This window comes from Chiloscyllium plagiosum, unplaced genomic scaffold (genome assembly GCF_037043375.1).
Source record: "Chiloscyllium plagiosum isolate Xiang-an unplaced genomic scaffold, Cpla_swu_hap1 HiC_scaffold_10, whole genome shotgun sequence".
Taxonomy (NCBI): domain Eukaryota; kingdom Metazoa; phylum Chordata; class Chondrichthyes; order Orectolobiformes; family Hemiscylliidae; genus Chiloscyllium; species Chiloscyllium plagiosum.
The window spans coordinates 6,702,587-6,720,640 of NW_028270148.1; the positions used below are offsets into that span (position 1 = coordinate 6,702,587).

The following is an 18,054-nucleotide window of genomic DNA, read 5'->3' on the forward strand; positions in this document are numbered from 1 at the left end:
AATGCAATTGAGGGGCTGAATGGCCTCATCTGGCTGCTACGAAATGACTGCATGTAACTGGACAGCTGACTGATAGAGGTTGAAATATGCATGGCACCTACCCTATGCTGCTTTTCTATCCTGCTACCAACTCCAGTAAACAGAAACAGCCAAAATCACAGAGAAAACAATGGTCCCAGCCGTGCCAACCACGATATTCCAAGGCGATCCTGCAACTGGGAGAGAACAGGGGCAGGAAGTGGAGGAAAGTAATCTCATGTTAGTTCATGATTAATCAGAATCGGGAGTAGGCGAGGACTGCAGATGCTGAGATCAGAGTCAAAAAGTGTGGTGCTGGAAAAGCACAGCCGGTCAGACATCATCCGAGGAGCAGGAGAGTCGATGTTTTGAGCATGAGGTCTTCTTCAAAACTTCGACTCTCCTGCTCCTCGGATGCTGCCTGACCGGCTGTGCTTTTCCAGCGACACACTTTTCAACATTAAATGAGAATCAGCCAGGCAGTCAGACAGAGTGCAATTAAACCAGGCAATGACCATCTCCAATAAGCGACAGAGACAGACAGACAGACAGACAGACAGACAGACAGTCTAATGACTACATTCAATGGCTTTACCTTCACTGACTCTTCCACTGTCAAAATCTTAGTGTGTTTTATTAGCCAGAGTCTGAAATGGGCTAGCCATATAAGTACAGTGGCTTCAAGATCAGGTCAGAAGCTAGGAATGGTGGGACAAGCTCAAGGGGCTGAATGGCCTACTCCTGCTCTGAGTTCTGATCTTCTTATTGCAGCTTCTCGGACATGCCTTTAGTTTTACCATCTCAGGTTCCATACTCACTCAGAACAACAAACACAAACGAGACGGCCTCATTCAGGTGCTGGTCAATCATGGTGCAGGTGTAATTGCTGATCGGCCCATGGTCTAGTCCAATTGTGCTCCTCATGTGGAGGATCCCACCGGTGCCATTGATTGTCTCTGTGTGCGCGTACTGTGTGAGCTGTACCCCCAGGCCATTCTCCCAGATCACAGTCGGCGCTGGGAACCATCCGGATGACTCGCACACCAGTTTGGAGTAGCCCTGATCAGAAATATATGAGTGGATGACCGGCTGTGCACCTACAGCTGTGAGGGAAGAGAAAACATCCATCATGTTTCTTCTGTTTCACATGGTGGCTCCGTGCCAAGTGATCCTTTTAATTATGGCCCATCCAAACCCCAGGGGCCCCTTAACAGTGCTTCAACACCTCCGAACATTCTCTACCCTGTCTCAAGCTTGGACATGGCCACTATTCTGTGGTGACTCTGAGATCACGTCCTTGTGACCTTTAAAATATAAATACCCCTGACATCTTTAGCACTGGCACCATCTTTCAAAGCCCTCAGTGCCCAGCTTCTGACAGTGCGGCACTCCCTCGGTATTACACTGGAATGTTTCCTAGATCTTATTCCTAATTTTCCAATTTGTAATCATGCTTATTTGATTCTAATTGACACTTGCGAACGGAGCCAAACCATTAAATTGCTTCTGTAGGTGTCAAAAGTTAGGTTTTTTTGTTATAGTCAAAGAGTGGAGGTCTGTAGGGAGGCCACTCTCTTCTCGATTCCTATTTACTGCTTTATTATCACACAGCCTCTATTCAGCTAATGTAAGCAAGTTGAGGATATCATTTTGGACTGAAAAAGAATAGATCAGGATACTTTCTAAATAGTATGAAGTAAAATATTAAGAGGTTGTCTAAACAGACTTGGGGGGGTCAGGTGCAAAAAACTTTAAAATGTCATAAACAGCAGAAAATAATCAAACAAGCTAATGGAATGCTGGCCTTTGAGTGAACTGGAGTGTAAGGATACACAATTTACATTGCAGTTACATAAAACCTGGTTAGATCCCACTGGGAGTAATGTGAGCAGATCTGGACCCCACACCTCAGGAGTATACTGGCCTTGGAGGGAGTACAATGCTTGTTCACAAGAATGATATCTGCGCTTCAGGGGTTATGTTTGAATGGAGATTATTCAAATTAGGTCTTTTTTCTCTACGATTTGGAAGGTTAAAGAAGGATGTGATTAAAGTCTTAAAGATATTAACAGGGAAATTCAGTACGAGTCACAGACTGAGTTGTTAGACTGGTCAAGTGTCAACGTACCATTGAGATTCAGGCCAGTGCGTACAATAAATTTCACTGCTCCCTACCTCTTACTCCCACGGCAACCATCGTCTCAGTACTTTGGGATTGGGTAGCAACTGAGAGCTTGTAGGTACCAGAGTCAGAGATTGTCACATTCCTCAATCTCAGGGACACATTCCCTTTCGGAATCTCGTTGCCAAAGACATCAACTCTGTCTTGGTAGCTGGGTTCTTGCTCCTCCAGGCTGCTGTGGCTCATTGTGTAATTGTAGATAATTCCCATAGTTTCCATCTTCATCCAAGTGAAAGCAATGGCACTGGGTTCATTCACAAAATGAAGGCAGCAGGGGATAACAAGGTCTTCTCCAAATTTGACAGTGATTTGATTCTCCACACATTTAATCTTCAAACCACCTGCAACAAACATGGAACAGGGGATCACTGCACTGTTCTCACTGAGATACTGACAAGTGTGAGGGAACTGGATTAACATCAGTAGAAATACAATCAGAAACTCAGGGCACTGGGGGCAGAGGGATTACAGAGAGAGAGTGTGAGGGAGCTGAATTAACATCAGTAGAGATCCTGGTGTCCTATAGAATTGCAATTTGGACAATCTAATTGATTTGGTACGCAAGAGATCAGACTCCCTAAGCAGGTGCTGTATACAGAGTTTAGTCATTGCAGAAGATCGCCTAGATAGCAGAACCAGTTTAGGGAGAGCTCAACCATCCTCATGGACTTCAGAGTCCCTGGCTCATGATCGATCAAAATGGAGAAGGCTTCTCTGAGAAGCAACTTTCGGAAGTTAGAGACAAAGTTGCGGCATCGGGTAAAACATATTACCCTTCAAGCATCCTACCTACTCAGCCTCTTTAAGCAGCATCACAGCACACAGACCCTTTGGTCTAACTCATCCAGATATCCCAATTTTACCTAGTCCCATTTGTCAACATTTAGATTAGATTACTTACAGTGTGGAAACAGGCCCTTTGGCCCAACAAGTCCACACCGACCCACTGAAGCGCACCCACCCAGACCCATTCCCCTACATTTACCCCTGCACCTAACACTATGGGCAATTTAGCATGGACAATTCACCTAACCTGCACAATTTTGGTCTGTGGGAGGAAACCGGAGCACCCAGAGGAAACCCACGCAGACATGAGGAGAATGTGCAAACTCCACACAGACAGTTGCCTGAGGCGGGAATTGAACCCGGGTCTCTGGCGCTGTGAGGCAGCAGTGCTAACCACTGTGCCACCGTGCCGCCCATATCCCTCTAAACCCTTTCGATTCATATACCCATCCAGATGCCTCTTAAAATGTTGCAATTGTACCAGCCTCCTCCACTTCCTCTGGCAGCTCATTCCACACACGTACCACCTTCTGCTTGAAAACATTACCCCTTTTAAATCTTTCCCCTCAACTTAAACCTATGCCTGCTAGTTTTGGATTCTTCTACCCTGTGGAGAGAAAAAAAGAGCCCTTAGCTTTCACTCTAGCCATGCCCCTCATGACTTTATGAACCTCGATAAAGTCACCCTTCAGCCTCCAGGGTGAAGAGCTGCAGCCTACTTGGCTACAGCTCAAACCCTCCAGTCATTGAATGATGAGCCATCTCAGAACCTATCGCACTGGAGACTTAGCAAGATGCATCAAACCTGATGAATCATCCAAGAAGGAATGAAATAGCCAGGGTTGGGGGGGAGGAGAAGGGCTGTGGAGTGGCAGACAGACAGACAGACAGACACAGATAATTAAAGCTATAGTCAGATGGACAAACAAAGCCCCACACTCACCATCTGAAAAGCCCTGAGCAGCTGCCAGCTTTATGATTAAAGCAACGAGTAAAACAAAGAGACGACTCATTCTGTTAAAAAGAGACAAACAGTTATCGAAACAACAGAAAATATTTGTTCAGAGTCACCATGAGACTAGCGTTCCTTCTCCAGCTACAGAGAGAGTTCCGTTCTCCTTTTGAGGGTCCCTAGCAGAAAGGAGCAAGAATCATTTTCATTAAATAGACGACAGGGGGACAGATGGTGGTGCAAACTAAAACAGACCAATTTCTCATATAATGGCATAGACTAAATTAATTTAATTTTAGGTTCTCCCAGCCTCCTGGCAATCCCATTTCTCAACCAGCCTTGATATTTCCTTGCAGTAACCATTTCCACTTTACCGTCCCCTCTATGGAAGGAGTCTCAATTGCATAACACTTCCAGAAGTATGAAGGTGGTGACCTACCATTAGTTCCTTAACATAAATGAGGGACAGGTAAGGAATACCAACCTGTGCCTGTGACATTACTAATCCCAAAAGTGAAAAAATTAACCACGTCCTATTGTGGCATGGACTAGTCCCAGACAGAGGACCCACACTAGCTGACTGGACCAATGACTGTCCATGATGATGTTTGCAATAACATGCATAGTTACTGGAACCAGAAAGCATTTGTCTCTTCATTGAAAGCAATGAGTTTAAGCACACAAGGACTCTGTCTGTGGACATAAACAATCTGTACTTTCAGGAGGCAAGAGGACAACTCAGCTCAGATAAATCAGTTCATCACAGACTGGATAATGAGCTCACACCTGTTTATTAGAAATTACTCAGTTCCAGACACCAGTGGTCACCAAATCAAAACTCAGAGGTTATCAGTAGCTAATCCTGTTCAGGAACACGCCTCCATACAAATTAAATAATGGAAAACGATAAAAAAAAACTCTGAAAACTCATGAAGTCAAACACAATTAAACAGCAAATATTACAAAAAAAAAGTAACAGTTAATTTTTTGAAAAATATTCAAGATCACCCACATGATTCAAGGTGTGCAGCACAGTAAGTGAGTCAGAGAGAGACAGAGATTGAAAGAGTGTGTCCATATGCAATAGGTACAGAGCCTGAGTGGCAGTCTGAGACTTTGACTAGCATTATGAATCATTAAACAGGTAAACATCAGACACAATATTTGACTTTGCAAATGATGCTTAGGTACAAGGTGCAGAGTCTGGTCCAATAATGAGACAAGGAGGCTGGGTCCAGGGAGTGAGGCTGAAAACGAGGCAAGAGGGGGTTTTAACCTTACAGCAAAGTAACCAGTAGACACTACTGTGATGAATGTTGTCAACTAAATAAAACTGTGCAACATTTCGATTTCTGTCCTGTCACATCTCAAAGCATCACAGAAACTATGAATATCAGAATTGTACAGCACATACAGACCCTTCAGTCCAACCAATCCATGCCAACCACAATCCAAAACTAAACTAGTCCCACCTGCCTGCACTTGGCCCATATCCCTCCAAACATTTCTTATTCATGTACTTACCCGAATGTCTCTTAAACATTGTAACTGTACCCACATCCATCACTTCCTCTGGAAGTTCATTCCACAAACAAACCACTCTCTCATGCCCTTTTTAAAAATCTCTCTCCTTTCACCTTAAAATATGCTCCTAGTCCTGAAATCCATCATCATTTAGCTCTGACTTTGACAGTAAATGGAGAACATGTTTATTGCAATGGCTTTTTAAACAGAGTGTCAGATTTAACTTTTGTTGCTACCTTCTGCCTGTTTCATATACTTTCCTGGTCAGTTGTAGCTGTATGTTTGATGGTATGATGATGATAATTATTGAGAATATTGTTGAATTCTTCTAACTCAGCTTCTATGTGAGGCTAAAATACTTAATACACCAAGTACACTTGGTAGTATAGACTTAAGTATTGCGAAAAAAAATTGTTGAAACTTTCCCTCGGGCACTGATCAGAGCAATTCACAAGAGTGTTTACACAATGAGAGGAGAGTGCTGCTTGGTTAATAGTTATTCCAGTCCACAAGCCAACTTGTCTCATTACCAGTTAATCATTAACTATTCATTATTGGTCAAGACTTTTCATATCTGAGCATCTTTTGCAATGATAAATATTGGATTCCCTGGCGCAACTGGTATTTATTTGTCAATGATTCATAATGCCAGCGAAACTGTCACCAGTGTCAATGTTAACTCGATTTTTCTCACTTCACAGATGCTGCTAGACCTGGCAAGATTCCCAGCAATTTCTGTTTTTGTTTCAGATCCCCAGCATCCACAATTCTTTATTTTGTTTCAGACTGGTGCTCAAGTTCTATATCAGTCCCACAACCTCTTCCAATCTCTCTCTCTCTGAGACCAACTCATTGTATCATGTACCTCACATCTCGTGGGTGACATGATCATCATAAACATTCAAATTAGGGAGAGAGATATGCCCTTTGGCCCTTCAAGCCCACATCTCCATTCATTAAGGTCCTGGCTGAACTTGTGTTCCGAATTCCACATTCCTTCTGTCCCTGATGAATCGTTGATCCCTTACCGAACAAGAATCCATCTACACCCTCTAAAAATGTTAACTGATACACACCTGTAACTACACCTCTACTTGAGTCAACCAACCAGCACTCTTCTCTCATACAGCATTGTTTTCCCATTACTTTTGTATTCTTGTGAATTGGCTTAATGGAAGGAAAATGAGAATCTTCAACAAAACGTGTCCACTTTCTAACGTGAAATGGAAAGTAGTTCCTGAAAATGAAAAACAAAGTCTTCAAGAACATTGAGAGGCACTGAAAAAGAAATTTGACACCTGTACCTCTACCCAACCAAAATCATAGCTCTCAGTTTTGGAACACCTAATTGATCCCCAGCATCAGAAGACTACTAGGTGGAAAAAAAACTTCACAGTTTCAAATTGCTCTGTGTGATGGCATGCGTCCCTGGATTGCAGATATTTTAATTACTCTTGACATATGTAATTCTCTCTTGATATGTGTAATTCAACAGATCAGATAGAAACAGGAGTGCAAATGGAAGTGTACAAACATGCCACTCACTGATGGTTTCTCCTGGCACACTAACAATCTGGGAAAAGGATGGGTTGCATTGTGCTGCTCCACTCTGGTAAACATTGCCTGGAGTTCCACAGCAGCCCCTGTGGCACGGGAGTCTCTGGTTACATTTCTGCCCACCTCTTCCAATCCCCTTCTAAATGTCAAAATCCAAAAAAAGTGACAGCCAATGTTGGCTCAAAGTTCAATGTCTTCATACCTCACTTGCACTGGTCCTTTGCTATGGACTAGACCAGACCACTCAAAAACATTCTTAAGCAGGCAGCCCCAGACCACAACTTTGCAATTTGTTTCGGTAAGTGTACAGTAAAAATTACCCAGAGGGTGAGTTAGCAAGGTTTAAAACCGACAAAAAAAAATTTATTCACAAAATTACACAACGAAGCACGAAGAACAGAGTAAAGAACCCCTACAGATCTCAGTCTATCCAAATTAGACTTAAGTATGCTGTTCCGAATTTACACAACAATACACAACAGTCCCAATAAGCAAACCCCTTTTAATACACAGTACAAAAAAGGGTCAGATGCTTACAGGTTGAAGTTAGAAGGCAGGAGAGAGTGTTTCCACACAGTTCACTATTGAACTCCCAACCAGTTCTGAACTGAATTAAGCTGCGCAGCTAAGCTAGAGAGCGAGGCGAAAGTGAGGACTGCAGATGCTGGAGACTAGAGTCAAGGTTAGAGTGGTGGTGGAAATGCACAGCAGGTCGGGCAGCATCAGAGGAGCAGGAAAATCGATGTTTTGGGCAGGAGCCCTTCATCAGGAAATGGCCCCTTCCTGAAACGTCAATTTTCCTGCTCCTCGGATGCTCCCTGACCTGCTGTGCATTTCCACCACCACTTTAATCTAAGATAGAGAGCTGACCACACCCCTTTCATTATATGGGTCACTTCTAAAACATGACCACTTTGGCCTGAAGTCTCATCTGTTTACATATATGCAAAAAGGCCTCTCAATCCCTTTAATCTCTATACCAAACCAGACTGATCAAAACCCAGCATGTGACATCTCCCCCCCTCAAAAGAAAAAGAACAATCAATACCAAAATATGGTTTCATTGTTAACCCTTCAAAAACCTGGTTAGTAGTCGCAACACACATATACACTATACTAACTGTAAACATGCAAACATGCACAACCGCATGCAAATTCAGGCCACGGTACACCCACCACTGAATGCCTCCATATCTCATTAGAGTCTCGATAACGCATCGATAATCACGTTTTCACGACCTGCCACATGCACAGTTGTCAAACTGAATGGCTGCAACAACAAGCTCAATCTGAACACACTGGCATTTTTGTCCTTGAATTTTTCCACAAAATGTCAGTAGGTTATGATCAGTATATACGATTGTCTCAGATGCATTGTGGGTAATATAAACACTAAATGTTGTAATGGCAACACCACACGTAGTCTCTTTCTTGACTGGTGTACATTTCTGTTGATGAACGTTCAACTTCCTGGAAAAATACCCAATGGGTCTTTCTATCCTCTTGTCATCCTCCTGCAGGAGCACCACACTGACACCCACATCACTGGCATCGATAGCCACCTTGAAAGACTTCATGTAACCCAGCATGGCTAATACTGGTTAACACAGTTTTCAGCTGTCAAATGCCTTTTGACAGTCCGCTGTCCACTGAAAGTTTTTGCCCTTTTTTAACCATTCGGTAAGAGGAGCAGCCACACTGCTGAAGTTTGGCACAAATCTTTGGGAAAATCCACTCAATCCCAGGAACCGTAGTACTGCTTTTTCCGTCGGCAGTGTGGATAATTCCCCAATTACTTTCATTTTTACATTCCGTGGGGCCATTTTCCATGCCCAATAACATGGCCCAGGAAGGTGACTTGGGCTTTGGCAAATTCACTTTTAGCCACATTTACCACCTTCTGAAGTCGATTGACCAAGTCCGATAATTGCTGTAAATATTCCTTCCATGAGTGACTAAAAATCACCAGGTCATCAATATACACCACACAGTTGGGTAATCCGGCAATGACCTTATTAGTCAGTCTCTCAAATGTGGCTGGAGCATTTTTCATACCAAACGGCATGACTTTGAATTGATACAGTCCATTTGCTGTTATGAAAGTCGAAATCACCTTTGCTCTCTCTGACATAGGTACTTGCCAGTAACTTCTGAGCAAGTCCAACTTAGAAATGTAAGTTGTTTGTCCCACTTTTTGGATACAGTCCTCCAATCGTGGAATTGGATATGCATCAGTCTTTGTAACAGCGTTGACTTTGTGATAGTCCACACATAACCGTTGGGTACCAACTGGCTTATGGGTGAGCTCCAGTCACTAACTCACTTTGATTATGCCATTCTGAAGCAGGCGCTATATTTCCTTCTGAACCTGTGCCAACTTTAGAGCATTATGCCAATAGGATGTTGCTTAATCGGAACAGCATCTCCTACACATACATCATGCACAATTAGGTTAGTACTTCCCAGTTTATTTCTGCATATCTCCCCATCTGACAGTATAAGTTCTTTCAGGTCATTTCAACTTTCTTGTGGAAGGGAACTCAATTTATCCCAATTTTTGACAACTTCCTCATTGTCCAATTTGATTTGAGGAATGTCCAATTCAGAATCCTCTGAACTTGGTTCTTCCTTCTCCTCTTGCTTTCCTTCCTTATCAAAATACCTTGAGCGTATTCACATGACACACAGATTTCTTCCTGTCGCAAGTCTTTAGTAAGTAGTTCACCTCAATTTCTTCTCAATTTTATAAGGTCTACTAAACCTTGCTTTTAAAGGCTCACCTGTTACTGGAAGGAACACCAATACCCGCTTGTTTCATTTTATGCTGTGATACTTTTAAATGCTGTCCAGCCAACTCACTAGCTCTATTTAATCGTTACCTAAAATGACAGTCCAAATGGGTGGTCTCTGAATGATTAATTTCTCCTTAATCAATTTTAATTATCCTCTTACTTCATGCCCAATAATTAATTCAAATGGACTGAATTTGGTCAATTCATTCAATGCACCTCTGATCACAAAAAGTAAGAAGGAATTCCCTTACCTCAATCATCTGGATAATCTGGACCATAAGCCCCCAACATGGTCTTCAGTGTTTGATGCCATCTCTCTAGTGTACCCTGTGATTCCAGATGATACAGAGTAGATTTGAATGGCTTTATTCCCAAGTTATTCATTTCCTCCTTGAATAGCTTGGATGTGAAGTTCAAATCTTTTATCTGACTGGGTTCTCTATTGGCAGTTTGTATCTAGTAAAACATTTAAGTAATTCTTCTACAACCCTTTTAGCTGTGATGTTACATAAAGTGATTGCCTCTAGAAATCTAGTTGACACATCCATTATTGTTAATAAACACTCATTCCCACTTTTTGTTTGAGGTAGGGGACTATGCAATCAATCAAGACGCTTGCGAAAAAGATCCTCAAATGCTGGAATAGGTACGAAAGGTGCAGGGTTTATTATTGTGTGCGGTATTCCAATTAGCTGCCATGTATGACATGTCTGGCAAAATTCAACTACATCCTTATGTAGTCAAGGCTGGTAAAAAAGTCTTTGTATTTTAGTCTGCATTTTCCTCACTCCTAAATGACCCCCTAGTGGTAGGTCATGCATCACTCGCAACATCTCCTTTCTCTACCTTACTGGCAAAACAATTTGGTGAATCTCTGCCCGAACGTGTGATGGTCTCCATTTCCTCATTAAGGCATAATTTGTTAAGTAATAAAACACAGGAATGCATTCAATTTCCTTCTCTGTAAATGTCTTTTGTGAGGATTTGTGGTAGGAGTACTGGACAAACTCTTAGCTCCAGGAATACAATTTGTCCTTGCAAATGATACAGCTGATTCACCGTTAGGCATGCTACCTACTCTAGTTGAAAAGGCAGTGGAGACACAAGCAACTGAAGAAATGACTAGTTTTTTTTTTCAGGAATTTTCCCTGAATATGTGATCACAAGATCACAGAGGCACAAGCTGATGCAGGAGGGAACAATAGGAACAAATAAGGAAGCTGACAGTGTTATCAGAGGCTTTTTTTGATCAGATAAGTGGAACAGAAAAGAGCAAATAGATTAAACATGCCAGTATCTTTAGCTCTGCTAAGCTGATTTAATTTCTCATCTTTCTGCTGTAATTCAAACAGTTGTATCAAAAGGCATAGAAAGGAAGTGCTGAGAGTGGTGCATGAGCTACCACTTGGAGGTCATTTAGGTGTGAGGAAACCACAGGCTAAAATACTCTTCTCTAGACTCTCTTACCTCACTTTACATAATTGAGCACTTTGTGTCACCATGAATGCCTGTTACCAGTACCTTTCCTGCAATAGTCCCTCAGCAGCACGTATCTCATAATCCTTCAGCATTACAGACTGACAGGATCCTGTGTCCCTTAATATTGTAACCTCTTTACCTATTGCTCCTGGCCTATGTGAATAAATCAACCTCTGAACACTGAGGCAGTTGTCTAACTTTCCTTATATTTTTTGTTACTAGTCCAACAAAACTTCCAGGCTTGTCCAGTTTTCCTACATCTAGCTTTCTCCTAGCCCACCAACACTGATTTTGTGTGGCCCACTTTATTACAACGAAAACACTGGACGTTTTAACTTCTTTGTTCCCCTCAAGCATATCCTGGTGACCCACTCACAAGGATACTAGTGAAAATGGGTCATATCTTTCCGCCGGTTTGTCCAATGTAGTATTTGTTACAGTTCTTGCAAGGGATCCTGTAAATGACATTAGTTTTACTTGTTGTCTGTACAGTCTTTAAAGTTCATTATCTGCTGTTTTAGTGTGTTGATGGGTTTGTGGGCTACCATGATGCCAAGGGGTCTAAGTAGCCTGGCAGTCATTTCCAAGATGTATTTGATGTAGGGGAGAGAGGCTAAGGTTTCTGGACGTGTTCTGTCTGCTTGTTTGGGTTTGTTGCTGAGAGAACAAAAAAAAAACAAAAACAAAAACAAATCGAGGGACTGTGTTCATTGGGTACCCGTTCTTTTTGAATACACTGTACAGGTGGTGATTTCCAAATGAACTCGCAATATCCTAAACAGATGACAAGCAAAACTAATGTCATTTACAATATACCTTGCAAGAACTGTAACAAACACTACATTGGACAAACAGACAGCAATCTAGTCACCATGATACATGAACATCAACTAGCCAGAAACAGACATGACCCACTCTCACTAGTATCCTTACATACAGAGGAGGAAGGATACCACTTTGACTGGGACACCACATCCATCCTAGGACAAGCCAAACAGAGACACGCATGAGAATTCCTAGAAGCATGGCATTCCAACCAGAACTCTATCAACAAACACATTGACTTGGATCCCATTTACCACCCCCCCCCCCCCCCCCAGAAAAAAAAGGCAATGACATTACCATAGGAAATGACTCAGTAAAAACAATGACTGCAGATGCTGGAAACCAGATTCTGGATTAGTGATGCTGGAAGAGCACAGCAGTTCAGGCAGCATCTGAGGAGTAGTAAAATCAACGGGCTTTTGCCCGAAATGTCGAGTTTACTGCTCCTCGGATGCTGCCTGAACTGCTGCGCTCTTCCAGCAGCACTAATCCCGAAATAGGAAATGACATCACCACTGGAAATTACATCAGCAACCCAAGGAAACCTAAACACAAATAGAAAGCAGGCCATGCCACCAGTGCTTCATCTGGAGGCTCACTAATGATGTTACATAGTATGGTGATGAAACATCTGAGAACAAACCTTCCAGCTCAGCGAGCAAACCTATATCCAGATTCTGATGGTTTCTCCAGCAAGTTTAAATGCTGAGCAACTGCTGTAATTATCTCTCCTATCCTCACAGAAGCAGGCAGGTCAAATCCCAACTGGTCAGCTAATTCCTGCAGCTTGGTCTTATTCACCTTTTACAAAACTTCCAAAGTCACCGCATCCACTTCCAGAAAACTTTTAGTGACTGAAAGCCATTACTATGCCAAGCTTTGTCTACCCAACCAAACCAACAGCCGAAATAAAGACACGAGCACCTACCACTCATTGTTTAAAATCCCGCAAGAGCTCCCAATCGGTTATGGACTAGGTCAGACCACTCAAAACATTCTTGAACAGGCAAACCAGACCAGGACTTTGTAATTTATTTTGTTAAGTGTACAGTGAAAATTACCTTGAGTCAGTTAGCAAGGTTGACTACCATTTTTAAAATAGAAAAAAGTTTATTCATATAATTACAAATGAGATGTGAAAAGCAGAATAAAAGGACCTCTACAGAACTCAGTATATCCAAACTAGACTTAAGTATGCTGTTCTGAATATACACAACAGTCCCATAAGCAAACCCCCTTTAAAACACAGTACAAGAAAAAAAGTTAGATGCTTGCAGGTTGAAATTAGAAGGGCAGGACAGAGAGCTTCCACACAGCTCACCTGTTGAACTCCCAGCCAGTTCTGAACTGAATTAAACTGCTCAGCTCGAGAACTAACCACTCCCCTTTCATTATACAGGTCACTTCTAAGATGTGACCACTTTGGCCTGAAGTCTCATCTGTTTATATATAAACAAAAAGCCCTCAATATCCTTTTCATCTCTGTACCAAACCAGACTGATTGGAGCCCAGCCTGCTTTATTTACCCTCTGAAAAAAAAAATCAAGGACTGAATCTCCTTGAGCCATGGAACAGCTTTTAGAAAAAAAAAAGCTTTGTGACACCTTGTAGGCTACTTCACTGTACAGAAGGTCTTGGGCTGGATGTTGGCAATGTGCCTAATGAATCAGCATTCATACCCCCCGGGGTAGGGGTGGGTGGAGGTGGAAAATGCAATCACAGGATCAACCCAGGAGAACAAAGTCACTGAAAAAGGGCACATGTTACTTTGGCGATTTCTGTATGCTCAGCATTCCTTAACAGGACAGGCTCAGCAGTTCAGGGATCATTGCGCAGATGATACAGTCAATTCAACCAAACACCATCTCACAAATGGCACTGGTAAAAAAAACAAAGCTGATTTTAAACAAATACCACCACTGTAAAATACACAGAGATAATATGTGCCGTTAATACATAATGGACAGTGGATTCCATACTTCAAAACCAAAAAAAAAACAAATTCCAATCAAAAACTATTGTATTTACTCATAGAATGTGTATTACAAAGACTGAATCTTGAGTCATGATGTGGAGGTGCTGTGTTGGAATGGGGTGGACTCGCACAGTCCTCAATCATCTCACACGCCAGCTCTACAGCAGACACCACATGCTTAAAATCCAGATAGAGTTCATATTCTCAGCTTGTGCTACAGTGGACCTGCTACAAGACACTGCCAAGCAGATGAGGCAATGGAATTACACCATCCACATGCACATCAAGCACATAACTAAGAAGAGGAAACTGGAGAAATTCAGCATCACCACCAGCAGTCACCAAACCAGTACTATCAGAGGGAAATCCATCGTCCGGTCGAAGGGTGTCTAACTACACCCTTTGACTGGACAAAATTGAAGTTCTCAGCAGAGGGCTCAACTTCTGCCCCAATCCCAGAATGGACTCCATCGGTCTCTTAACAGACACAGAGGAATTCATCAGGAGAACGAGGCTCCGTGAATTCTTCCACGAACCCAAGGTGTCAACAATGAACCCAACGAGATAACCAACGAACTGGAACAGTCGACAGACAAATCCGTGGTGCAGTGACTAAAAAAGAAAGAGTCAAATAGGATCCCTCTCGAAGGCTGCTACCCGAGGCGTGACATGTACACTCAAGCCGTTAGGACATGTACTAATGCCAGATTCATCAGTCGTGTTCACAACATAGCGCAGAATATCACCCAAGCACAAGCAACTCCATCCATGCAAGGGTCTGTTTCCATGCTGGACATCTCTATGACAGTTCAAATCCACCTTCCCCCATTTTTCTAGGTGGAGGGGGAGGGGGGGGTGGCTCAGTCGTTAGCACTGTTGTCTCACAGCACCAAGGACCCGGGCTCGATTACACCCTCAGGCAACTCTCTGCACCTTCTCCCTGGGTCTGTGTGGGTTGCCTCTGGGTGCTCTGGTTTCCTCCCACAGTCCAACGTTGTACTGGTCAGGTGGATTTGCTATGGAAAATGCAGGGTTACAGGGATAGGATAGAGGACAGGGATAGGATAGCATTGGTGCAGATTCAATGGGCTGAACAAAATCCCTACAGCATGGAAAGAGTCTATCTCACCATCATAGAGTTGCTCACATAAAACTGAGCAACCTACCCATCAATAAAGGAAAAAGAATTGTAAAGTTTGAGGGTCAAGACCAATACACCCCTGAGAGTAGCTACAAAGAAACCAAAATATTTCAAATGAAGTAAAAGTTCTTCCATGATGGACAGAAAATTTTCAAGTGGAGAAGTTAACCAAATTCCAAAACAAAAGTGAAAATCAAATTTCAGTTTTTCTCCCCCACAGCAATATACAATGTAGAAATAGAACAATGCACCAAACAGGTGCCAAAAATCCATTAAAGAAAAACTACTTTCTTCATCTGAAGAATCACTACCATCCCAAACTGTTTCTGGAGTTGCATCACAGATCATCAACATTGTTGTCATTGTGACATCATCATTCACCATGTTTCTGTATTCTTTAGGATCGCTGGTCAGGCCAGCAGTAATTGCCAAGAGGACGTTAAGACATTGCCACTGTTCTGGAATCACACCTAGGTCAGACCAGGTAAGGGCATTACTGAACCAGAATGGGTTTTCATGGCTGTGGTTATGTGGTTGTCATTGGGCTCCTCCAGATTAGTATTGTGAAGATTGTCAGATCAACTTTGATTTTATTGAACGACACAGCAGACTTGATGGCCAGAATGGCCTACTCTTGCTCCTACAGGTGGTGCCTTGGTCTCATGTATTCACATACATAACAGGCCTGGTTATTTGGATAGAAACAGTGTCCAAGGGTATAAGGAAATTGATACTCATTTGAAAACACGTAGGCATGATGGGCCAAATGGCCTCTTCCTGTGCCATTACATTGTTGTGATTCTGTGTTGAGGAGCTAAACAGTTCGCCTCAAAGGAAATTGTCCATTTCTACAATGTAGGATTGTACCAGGACAAGTTTGATTCATCAGTGAGAAGGTTGCAAGTACAGAAAGTTTGGAATTTTGGCCACAAATCAACTTATCCGCAAGATCAACCAGTACTTGAGCATATATGGTAAAAGAAAACAAAATATTTATTTGGGAATTACTAAAATGTGATGCAGCAGGGTAGTTCAGATTTCACAAATGATCATCTCAAATTGGTGCATGCAGCTTAACTCTGTGGAAGGACAAGGGCAGCAGGTATATGGGAACACCACCCCCTGCAAGTTCTCTGAGCTACTCACCACCCTGACTTGGAATTATGTCGCTGTTCCTTCACTGTTGCTGGGTCAAAATCCTGGAACTCCCTTCCTAAGGGCATTGCTGGTCTACCTACAGCGCATTGACTGCGGCATTTGAAGATTTCCAATTTGATTTGATTTACTGTTGTCACATGTACCTTTCCCAAGGCAGCAAGAAGGGCAGGCCGGGTTAATGGGTGGACAACATTTGGTGCATTATATCCATTCTGTTCTGTTACTCTGAAGTACTTATATAAAGGTACAGTTTGTCTGGATAGCTTGCAAAACAATCCTTTTCACCGTATCTCAGTACATATGACAATAATATCTCAAATCAGTGATGCCACATCCTGAGGACAATTGGAAAAAAGGCAACCACATCTTTGCAGCCACCTAGAATTTAGAAATTTGAGTAGACCTTTCTGCCCATCGAGCCTGTCTATTGTTCAATATGATCATGGCCAGTTATCACATCAGCACCACTTTCCTGCACTGTTCCCATATTGCTTGATGTCATTACTCTCCAGAAATCTATCAATCTCTGTCTGAACCAAATTGAAATTCCACAGCTCGCTGAGGGTGGGGAATTCCAAAGATTCACCACCCTCCGAGTGAAGAAATTCCTACTTTTCCTCACAGTTTTAAATGAAAATCCCCTTATCCCGTGGTTCCATCCCCTGAGTCCTGAGCCACAGCCAGTGGAAAGATCTCTTCTGCATATACTCGAGAAGAGTTCAAATTCCTGAAACATGTTAAAGCTGCTTCTCTGAACCGACAGTCACATATCACCATGACAAAATGTACAGTTTAGTGACATAAAAACCTTTAGGACTTCAACTGAAAATAATCCAAGTCAGGAAAGGATTTTTACCAATGAACTGGACTGAAAGTGCATGAAAATAATATCACAAGTCAGTGCATAATCATTGCTGGCCCTTAAGCATAGCCTAACACTCACCAAACAAAACAATCTATTCAGAGCACAGTAAAATGCACATGCAGTCCTAAGAGATTAACCCGTAAATCTAGTACTCGTGTGACATGCCAGCAAATTTTTAAAATGCTAAACCATACTCCTTCAAACAATTCTATCAATTGTTGCACTGCCAGGATGCTGAAAGGTAAACTAATGAGACCTCCGGCTCTTTTGTCTAGCAATTTCAGTTCTCTGAAAACACCAGTCAAGAAAGAGCAAGCGTCATCGGAACTTCCTCCCCTCCCTCTAACCTCTGGTGTAACAGCAAGACTGGTCTAAGGAAACTGTAAACATTGAACAGCAGAACAACAAGATAACACCATAGAACACACTTGCCTAACCAAACCACAGTAACCCACCATCTGTAGAGAGATGTTTCATTACATGCATCTCAGTGTAACCAGGCAAGAACAAAAACAAACCCATCTAAGTAAAACTTTCCTTTCTCCCATTTGCCCAACAGGTTCAGATTTAATCATGTGCTGTTTGGCACCTTTTTAAAAAGGAGCTTTATTCGCTGGAGATGGGAATGCTGCAAAACGTAAAATTTAAAAAAAATACCTCCAGGGAGCTATGTTGTTTTAAAGCTGCTTGATTCACAGTTAACTTCATCTAAGAAATGTAAAAGTCAAAGTTAGTATTAGAGAGAAAACCGCCCATGGCAAAGGAATGGAGATGTTTGGGGGAGAACGATCCTAGATTTA

General features: G+C 42.3%; 1 protein-coding gene across 3 annotated transcripts in view; it reads right to left on the reverse strand.

Annotated features, from left to right (window-relative positions):
- Positions 1–18,054, reverse strand: part of LOC122552572 (V-set domain-containing T-cell activation inhibitor 1-like) — a 43,310-nt gene that overhangs the window by 8,948 nt on the left and 16,308 nt on the right. Inside the window, exons 1-5 of one of the 3 annotated variants that reach the window (XM_087991045.1) lie at positions 6,539–6,693; positions 3,930–4,000; positions 2,194–2,541; positions 837–1,121; positions 102–215 (exon numbers count right to left, since the gene is read on the reverse strand). In XM_087991045.1, the coding sequence (XP_087847171.1) occupies positions 124–215; positions 837–1,121; positions 2,194–2,541; positions 3,930–3,999 (795 nt within the window). In that variant the 5' untranslated portion in view covers position 4,000; positions 6,539–6,693 and the 3' untranslated portion in view covers positions 102–123. Of the gene's footprint in view, positions 1–101; positions 216–836; positions 1,122–2,193; positions 2,542–3,929; positions 4,001–4,950; positions 5,029–6,538; positions 6,694–18,054 lie in introns of those variants that run through there. The other 2 variants (XM_087991044.1, XM_043695278.2) reach the window with 2 other exon arrangements.